Source organism: Tasmannia lanceolata, unplaced genomic scaffold, assembly GCF_043159265.1.
Source record: "Tasmannia lanceolata isolate RefF3 unplaced genomic scaffold, GAP_Taslan_0.1 ptg000037l, whole genome shotgun sequence".
Classification (NCBI taxonomy): Eukaryota; Viridiplantae; Streptophyta; class Magnoliopsida; order Canellales; family Winteraceae; genus Tasmannia; species Tasmannia lanceolata.
In genome coordinates, this window is record NW_027518714.1 from 12,396,283 (window position 1) to 12,406,126 (window position 9,844).

At 42.2% G+C, this 9,844-nt stretch overlaps 1 protein-coding gene across 2 annotated transcripts; it reads left to right on the forward strand.

Moving 5' to 3' along the window:
- Positions 1-868: 868 nt before the first annotated feature.
- On the forward strand, positions 869-5,054 carry LOC143862214 (beta-amylase 1, chloroplastic-like). Of its 2 annotated transcripts, XM_077373221.1 has the most exons (5): positions 869-1,021; positions 1,100-1,695; positions 3,025-3,235; positions 3,318-3,428; positions 4,040-5,054. In XM_077373221.1, exons 2-5 carry the CDS (start codon positions 1,316-1,318, stop codon positions 4,814-4,816), a joined length of 1,479 nt encoding a protein of 492 aa, XP_077229336.1. In that variant the 5' UTR covers positions 869-1,021; positions 1,100-1,315; the 3' UTR covers positions 4,817-5,054. The 2 variants fall into 2 exon arrangements, with proteins under 2 accessions (XP_077229336.1, XP_077229335.1); XM_077373220.1 differs by having other exon boundaries at positions 937-1,695.
- Positions 5,055-9,844: the final 4,790 nt, after the last annotated feature.

The window sequence follows — 9,844 nt, forward strand, 5'->3', positions numbered from 1 at the left end:
AAATGTATTAAAAATTGTCATTTAAAAAATATAAATGGGTAAAGTTAGAACTGCTTTTAAAGTTTTAAACGTGTTTAAGAGAATTTATATGATGGGTGGCCGTGAAAACACCTGAAGTCTGAAAAAAGTAGGTACGGCCTACTTTTTACCTACTTTTTTCGATGATCCAAACCGTTCATCTGTTTGGGCACAACATAAATAGGTTGTGCCCCAAAAATCATTTCCATAGGATGATCATAACCGATCTGAAAATGGAGATTTCCAAAAATCATTTATGGAATCTTTTACCGAGGTTAGGATCATTCTATGAAAAAAAATATTGTTCATACACGTGTAGGGCAGGGATTAGGCAGAAGCACGTAATATTCAAATCTTCAGGAATATACGCCGATGTTGCTTCCGTAATCAGCGTCCAGACACGTGGTGCAACCTGAGCCGCACACATACGCCACTCAATCACGGATCATATCGTCAAATGGGCAAAAAATCATCTGTTCACGTTCCAATGCATGGACGCCACTCGTCTACGCAAACAACCAAAAAAACACGCGGAACCTGCTAGATTCACGATCTGTTAAATCCAACCGTCCTTCCGTTGATAGAGATCGTAGCCGCTAGAATTTCAAACGTTCTTATCCCGCCACGTATGTTCAAGACACGCGTCGAAAGCGTAAAACTCTACAAAAACTCTTTATCCATTTTTTTTTGGCTGCAGATAATGGCCCTGCATTTTTATTTTTTTTATAATTGCACAAAGTGACCTTCTCTTTTCTTTTTAAATAGCCTTTTCAGAGCTTTTGGGGAACTGTAATAATATTTGACCCCTGTTTAAGCAGTAAATGACAAGATGAGTTCGTGCAATTATCACAATAAGGTAGTGCCAATATCATTAACGTTATTTCATCCTATAAATCAAAAGCTCATTTCATCCTATCCTTCCTCATCTCGAATCGATCAGGAGAACCAAAACGGGCATCTCTGAAACAACAACAAGAAAGAAGAAAAGCCCGCACTCCTCTTTGTAATTTTTTAATTTTTTTCCCCTTTCCGTGTTGACTTTTTTTTTCATTTTTCTATGGCTTTAAATATATCTTACCAGATCGGATCTATCTGCGGAACTCCGATCCCGGATTCTAATTCCACCTCCGGCGAGCCGACCGGAGTCGTAAACGCCGCCGGGGTATGGAAATCCCCACAATCGAATCTCCGGTGCCGGATTGGGAAACAAGGACCGGATCTCGACGGAATCTCACCGCCGGTGAGCCCCTGCCGGACTCCGTCGCCGGTGATCGGCGTAAATCGGCCGGATCTGTCTATGGCGTGCCAGGCGTTCGTTGCTGACGTGGCGGTGGTGGAAGAGGAGGAGGTGGGGGTGAAAGAGTATATTGAGGGGGGTGCGCAGGTTAAGGGGAAGGGGGTGCCGGTTTATGTGATGATGCCGTTGGATAGCGTGACGATGGGGCACGGGGTGAATAGGAAGAAGGCGATGAACGCGAGCTTGATGGCGCTAAAAAGCGCTGGGGTGGAAGGGGTGATGATGGATGTGTGGTGGGGTTTGGTGGAGGGAGAATCGGCTGGGGAATACAATTGGCGTGGGTACGCGGAGCTGTTGGACATGTGTAGGAAACACGGCCTCAAGGTACAGGCCGTTATGTCGTTTCATCGGTGTGGTGGAAACGTTGGTGATTCTTGCACGTGCGTATGATAGCTTCTGCCCTTTTAACCTGCGCTTTTTTTCAAAAAATTAATATTTCTCTGCGACATTTAGGGCAGTGATAAATCTACCCCCAGAATGCTAAATCGACTCCCCATGTGTCTTTCTCTCTCTTCTGGGTTAGAGAGAGAAAGAGGAGAGAGACAGACACATGGGGAGTCGATTTATCACTCCCCGACTTTTATTACAAATATATTATTTGGGTCTCAGGTTGGAATCTACGGTTCCAACGAAGAGGCAGTTTTGGGGTGTTTCGGTAGTTTTTAGCTTAGGCTCTGTTTGGTTGCAAAAAGTAGGGAAGACGGCTGAGCATTTCTAAGAATATGAAATACCAAATGTTGTTTGGTTGTCATTTTTTAGCTCAAATCCCATTGGACTTCTAGATATGGAAGAGACATAATTATTAGCTTTTGGCTTAGGTGACGCCTATGTGGCGGGATTGTCCCCTCCCTTGCTTTTTCAATGCCAAACCTTGTTTTTGGTAAATTTTAGAGGGGAGAGTAGAATATGAAATGCCATGTGTAATCATGATTTTTTTTCTCTCTCCTCTTTCTCTCTCTTCTACTATTTATTTTGTTAATGACACCCCTCCATTCTCCTACATGCTTTGACATGTAACCAAACACACTACCAAAATCCCCTCTAATCTTCTCAGACAAGTCTACACGTATCCCACCTTGTCACCTCCTTGTTGACTACTACTTCCACTAAAATCTCATCAAACCAAACAGAGCCTTAGAGAAATGGCAATTATGTCTTTTCATGCCATTTTCTACGGAAAGCCCATATGGTCCAGTATTTTTCAAATTTCAAAAAGTACTTTACGGATCTAAACCATTAAATGGACTACATGGGCTTTTACCATATAAAAAAAAGTTAAAAGCTTCGTTTTTCCAAACATTCTTTTCGGCTTTTTTTTTTTTTTTTTGGGCGATGATAAATTCGCACCCCCCTGTACGATAATTATTTGGAAATGATAAATCCAACCATTCTCACAGAATCCGTTACAGGAGGGGATTTACCCGTTTTAGTTTTTTTCTTTTAGGGAGATGATATTAGGATTATGCGCCCCTCTTTTAACGGAATTGTTGGCAGACTTCAACTCTTTTTTACGTCATATCCCATTAAAAGTGGGGCGTATTATCCTAAAGGGGGTGAAAAAATAATCTCCCATTTTCTCATTTTCTTTAATGGTAGCATGACGGAAGTACCCTTACTAAGCTTTTATCGGAAACGAGGACTTTTTGCCTAGCTGCGCATGCTAGCTATCCTCACTTGTGTTTTCTAACATGCGCTTTATGTGCTTGCAGGATTCCTCTACCAAAATGGGTGGTAGAAGAGATTGACAGGGACTCAGACCTGGCATATACAGACCAGTGGGGAAGGAGAAACTACGAATACCTCTCGCTCGGCTGCGACACGCTCCCTGTGCTCAAGGGTCGAACCCCGGTTCAATGCTACTCCGATTTCATGCGGGCTTTCAGGGATAATTTCAAACACCTCTTGGGCGAAACCATCGTGGTAAAAAAATGATCTAGAAATTCTTAGCTCGTATACATTAAATCTCAGTGTATGTCTTTCTTATACGTGTAATCATTTTCAGGAAATCCAAGTAGGAATGGGTCCGGCCGGTGAGCTCAGATATCCTTCTTACCCGGAGCTCAACGGCACATGGAAATTCCCCGGAATCGGAGCTTTCCAATGCTACGACAAGGTATGCTTACGTACACCAAGTTCTTTCTGTGTATTCCGAGCCCCCAAGTTTTGATATTGGCACCCTTTAAACGGTTGTTCCCCAAAATTCATTTCCGATCCTACCCTCCAATCTATAGAGAGGTTTCCATAATATGCAAATCCTCTATAGATCGAAGGGTTGGGATCATCCTGTAGAAATGATTTTTTGGGCACAACCCATTTACGTTATTCCCCATCACATGGATCATCCTATAGTGTGGTCCTTATAGTACTTTTTGAAACATAAGGCCCACACCATACTAAAACTCGGCTGTTACATGTAGCCCCTTTATTATAGTCCATTAGTTTTATCAAAATGTTCTGTATGGCTACTGTAGGATGATCCAAACCGTCCATTTGATGGTAAAGCCTGAAATATCATTTCCATAGGATGATCCTATCCTTCGAGGTTACCTCTATAGATCGGAAGGATGGAATCATCCTATAGTAATGATTTTTGGGTACACCGTCGTGGCACACCAAATAGACGGTTTGGATCATCCGATGGCGTGCCATACTTTTTTTTTTTAAATACTGGGGACTATAGGCTAACTCTCGTGCTTATGCGTGGGTGTTTGACGATGAACACAGTACATGCTAAGTAGCCTGAAAGCTGCCGCCGAATCCGCCGGAAAACGGGAGTGGGGAAACGGGGGGCCCACCGACGCCGGCCACTACAACAACTGGCCAGAGGAAACCCCATTCTTCCGCCGTGAAGGCGGTTGGGACAGTCCCTACGGCGAGTTCTTCCTCACATGGTACTCCCAAATGCTATTAGACCACGGGGAACGAGTCCTCACCTCGGCCGAGTCGATCTTCCGCGACTCGGGAGTCAAAATCTCAGTAAAAGTAGCAGGAATCCATTGGCACTACGGAACCCGGTCCCACCCCCCAGAGCTCACCGCAGGGTACTACAACACCCGGTTCCGAGACGGTTATCTACCCATCGCGCGCATGTTAGCATCACACGGTGCAATATTCAATTTCACGTGTATAGAAATGAGGGATTATGAGCAGCCACAGGAGGCGCAGTGTTTGCCGGAGAAGCTCGTCCGGCAGGTGGCGATTGCGACGGGAAAAGCTGATGTGGCGCTCGCTGGAGAGAATGCGTTGCCGAGGTACGATGACTCGGCTCATGAGCAGATTGTGAAGGCAGCGATGGAGGTGGGAGAGGAGAGGGAGATGTGCGCGTTTACGTATTTGAGGATGGGACCGGATTTATTTCAGGCGGATAATTGGAGGAGGTTTGTGGGGTTTGTGAAGAAGATGGGACAAGGGAGGAAGGCGAGTCCACGTTGGGAGGAGGTGGATCAGGCGGCCGAGTCGACTCGGCCTTTGGTGCAAGAGGCTGTTCTCTTGTATGGATGAAGGAGGAGGAGGGTTTTCTTTGTATATGTTGTACCAGACTACCAGTGAATAATAATAATAGTAGAAGCCCTGGCCTAACCCGGAGGGTTTTTATAACTGGGTATATGGCGCCAAGGGTTTTAATTTTTATAACTGGGTTTTTGGCGCTACGGCTATGATTTCAAATTTCATGTAGCAGCTGTTAGGATCCTGAAAATCTCTCCTCTTCCTAATGGCTCTTTATCTTTTGTTTTTCTTAGATCTTTTATGCTTCTTTCTTTTAAATATTTTTATTTATATTACGTTTCTTAGGTGGCCGACCGAGTAATTTACAAGGGCTATGTGGCAAATCACCTGGCCCTTGATTTTTGAAACTCAAAAAAAGGTGTTTTGACCAGATAAAATCAAGGGCTAGGTCACCTAACCGTTGCTATTTTGACGGTCGGGCATCATATAAATTCTCTTTTGCTATTCCTAAATAGATAGAAGTCGTTTCTGCATTCAGTTGTGGTGCTGTGGAAGTTTTTTTTTCTTTTATTGATCGGTAATTTGGGGTTAGGCAGACCCCCACCAGATATAATGAAAAGAAAAAAGAAAAATTACAAACGGATATAAATGGCTCCCGAGGAGTCCTCTAACAAAAAATTTTGGAATTCATCAGGAAATACAGAATGAGAGATTGGGAATCCTTTCATAGGACAGTTGCTTTTGGATAGATAATCAGCTGCTCTATTCCCTTCTCTCCATTAATGGGAGATGCTCCACGCTTGCAGGTTTGATAGCATCGAGTCTATCTTTTCAAGAGATATAAGTTTTGTCCATGGACATGGAGCTGTTTTTTGGATGACATTGACAGCAAGAAGGGAATCAGATTCTATCCATAGGCATTTGTAATTCGCCCTCACTGCAAGATTGAGCCCCATATGAATTGCTTCAATCTCAAGATCGTGAATGGGAGCTGCTGGGTAGCTAAGAGAAAACAGGTTGAGAGATTTGCCGTCGCTACTTCTTAGTAAGCCTCCAAAGCTACCTTCTTCATTTGCAAGAGATGCATCGGAGTTGAGTTTAATCCATCCAGGCTGCGGGGGCTTCCAGGAGCAAATATTAAGTGACAGTTGCTTATGGAACAGAGGAAGCTTCCAGAGCTGAGAAATTTTCCTGGAGATCTCGGAGGGATTGTCGTCTAGCTTTAGGAAGAGGGATTTTTCTCTCGCAGCTCTGAAATTTTTTTTCAAAGTGAAATGCTTGTGCAGATTTCGACCTTCATGAACTCTGTTGTTCCTTTCTAGCCATAAATGATGGATAGAAGCAGTGAACAATAAGCGAATAAAAGTGTATGACTGACCCTTCAATTTAAATTTACCTCTTATCCATGCTTCTTCCTCATTTAGGGATTTCTTTTGCTTCTTACGATCAGAGACTCGCCCTAAAATTTGTCTCCAAATCCAGGCACTATAGCTGCAATTGAAAAAAGGTGGTTTGTCGATTCTGGTTCCGCAGTGCAAAGAGGACAGGTTATGTCTCCGGAGGAAACCCAAGGAACTTTCTGGCCTGTAGATCTTATAGAATTCCAAGCGCTTCGAATGGAGAAGTGACCATTAGATTCAGGTTTCCAAATGACTTTTGTAACTTGGCTGGAAGAGATGAGAGCCGTGTCTGATATTTTTTTTAGTTCCTGGAGATATGGTTGGGTTTGGATGAGGTTCCACCAGCCTTCTTCAAAAATGCGATTGATTGATGCAGAGATCGGGATGAGGTTGAGGAGGGGTTCAAAGGATATTTGATTGGAAATGGGCCCAGCAGGATGCCATGGGTCGGTCCAAAAGTTCAGTTTTGAATTCGGGCAAACAATGTAGCATACAAGTGAGGAAGCCAAATTTCTGGCATTGATGATGTATCTGGCTGCCCAAGATGGTTTTGCCGGCATGGGGAGGGTCCAGATACTTCTGTTCCTAATGTATTTGAGAGAAAACCATTTGACCCAAGGAACATTTTTGTTGTCAAGAATATGCCACAGTTGCTTGAGTTGAGCCGCTTTGTTCAACTCTGGAAGTCTCCTGATCCCAAGGCCTCCTTCTCTTTTAGGTTTGCATAAGCTTTCCCAAGCAATGTTGTGGTATTTTTTCTCAGAGTTATTACCAGACCAGAGAAAGTTCCGCAGAATTTTTTCAATGTTGTCCAGGACAATTGCAGGGATATGAAAGGCAGCAGACCAGTAGATCTGGTAAGAGCTGAGAACTGTTCTGATAAGTTCAGCTCTTCCTGATCTTGAGAGGTTTCTAATGGTCCACACAGAGAGGCGGTTCCTCATCTTATCGATGATGGGTTGGCAGTCAGAGGCTGTTAATCTGGATGTAATGAGAGGTAATCCCAGATATTTGATTGGGAGGTGACCCTCTTCCATACGGAGAATGTTGTAGACTGCTCTTTTGACCCCATTCGACATTCCTGAAAAGAAAATTTCACTTTTCCCGGGGTTAAATTCAAGGCCAGAACATTGCTTGAAAAGATTTAGGCAATTGATTACACCTTCAGCACAGGAGGAGGTTGGGTCCACGAACAACATTACATCATCAGCAAAAAGGAGGTGGGAAATAGTGAAATTTTTTCGAGAAAACGGAGATGAAATCTGACCAGAGCAAAGGTAAACTTGAAGGAGACAGGTTAGCATTTCCATTACGAAACAGAAGAGGAGAGGGGAAAGAGGATCCCCTTGTCTAAGGCCATTTGAGGATATAAAGAAGCCTTGCGGGGAACCATTGATGAGGATTGAGAAAGAGGGAGTTGAAATGCATTGGTGTATCCAGTTGCACCACATCTGGGGGAAACGAGTTTTTTGAAGAAATGAAATCAAGGAGGAGTGATTCACACTATCAAAAGCCTTTTTGAGATCCATTTTGATACACATAGCCTTGGTGGAGGTTTTCCTATGAAAATTATGACAAAGGTCATGGGAGAGAAGGTTATTATCTTGTATAGATCTACCTTGGATGAAAGCTGACTGGAAAGGACTTATCAGGGAGTCCATGATTGGTTTGAGTCTACTTGCCATTAGCTTTGTGATAGTTTTGTATAGGAAATTGCAGAGGGCTATGGGACGATATTTTTCTGGAGAGGCTGCATCGGGGGTCTTTGGGATAAGGGCAATGAAAGTGCAGTTAAGTTGAGGGAGCATTTTACCCTTGGAAAAGAAAGACAGAATAGCTTCAGTGATGTCATCTTTTACCAGGTACCAGAAAGCTTTAAAGAAATCGCCATTGAAACCATCAGGGCCAGGGGCTTTGTTCCCATCAGAAGAGGAGAAAGTTAATCCTATCATATTCAGATATGACAAAGTTAATCCTATCATAGTCATATGTTTGTAGGAATGTGTTAGAGACTTCCCTGGAGATGGCTATACAACGGGCTTTAGTCTATGAGGCCAAGTTGTACAAATTTGTAGACTAGATTGGAAAAAGAAGCAATAAAATTTAAGAAAATAGCAACAATGGTATCAAAGATTGAAAATGAAGCAATGAAATAGCAACAATAGTATCAAGTAATACAAATTTGTAGGCTAGATTCAAAAAATTAAGCCATGATATTTGAGAAATAGCAACAATAGTATCAAAGATGACAAATAAGAAACAGAATGAACTCTAAAAACGCAATATTACACTCTGTTTAACACTGGAACTCACTTTTAACCTCAACATTTCATTAACATCTAATCTGATCCCATAGTTATAATTACAATAACCCTTTCTTAAATGCACAAGCACTTCTAAAACTAAAAATAAGAGCTTGAAAAATGCAGTAGTAATTTTTGGCTACATTTTGAAACTTGGGTCTGTTTGGTTGTACTTCCTGGGGAAAATAAGCTGCTTCCAAAGAGTAGGAAGCCACACTTGAGAAGCTCGGGACGTTTGGCAATGCAGCTTTCACAGGAAGTTGGGTTCACGGGAAACCTGGAAATCCCTGATTCTGAACTTCCCACAGAACCTGAAAACGGACACCTTCAAGCTTTGGAAGGAAGCCTCCAAATCATCGGATCCCATACGAGCGTCATAAAAGAGTGGCTCAACATGTGGAACATGGAAGTATAAGAGGGTTTATGGTTCTTGAGCACAATTATTGTAATTGTGCTTCAAAAAGTCCCTTGTGCACCGCCCTACAAATGATCCACTTGATTTGATGTCAGGGGTAAAAGTCCCATGCACCCCAACCTACAAGTGATCTCCTTGATTTGATGTCAAAGGTAAGGTTGCGTTCATTAACCATCCTCATAATTCACATTCTAGGAGCCAGAATCGATTCGTATTCTTTAGAGTGCTTCAAGAATTAGAATCGTGTTTTTTAACTCACTAGGAAAACCGCATGTGCAAATACACGTGCGATGACGCACTAACATAGGAGAAATTAAAAATTAAAATCGTCTAATAGGAGTTTAGGGTACCTATAATAGAAAACGAAACCAACTTGTAATAATTTCCTTTCTAGTTTTAAATCCAGATCCATTTGAATCATTTCTTAAAGTTTAAAACTAAAAGTTCAAAACTTACTAAGTAAAATAGAGAAAGATTAATCAATGGGTTAATGTTACAACCCCCATTCAAATAATTAAGTGTATATATTACATGAGAATAGAGTTCCTAAGGTGTCACCTCATATAGCTTATATGAGGTGGCGCTCACAAAATATAAGGGGCTCACATTTTTTGGGTGATCCAAACCACTCATTTGAAAGGCCCTTAGATGAATATGGTGCCTACAAAAAATCAGGTCCATAGGATCATCCTAACCCTTCCATTTATGGAGGTTAAAAATGGGCAAATTTATGGAGGTTTATACGCATCCATTTCAACCTCCACAAATGGAAGGGTTAGGATGATCCTATGAAGTTTATTTTTTGGGCACACCCTATCTATGTGAGGGCCTATCAAATGAATGCTTTGGATCATCCAAACAAAGTAGGCCCCTTATGTTTTTAAGCGCCACCTCATATAAGCTATATGAGGAGACACCTTAGGAACTCTATTCTCATATTACATATTCCTTTATATTACCTTTC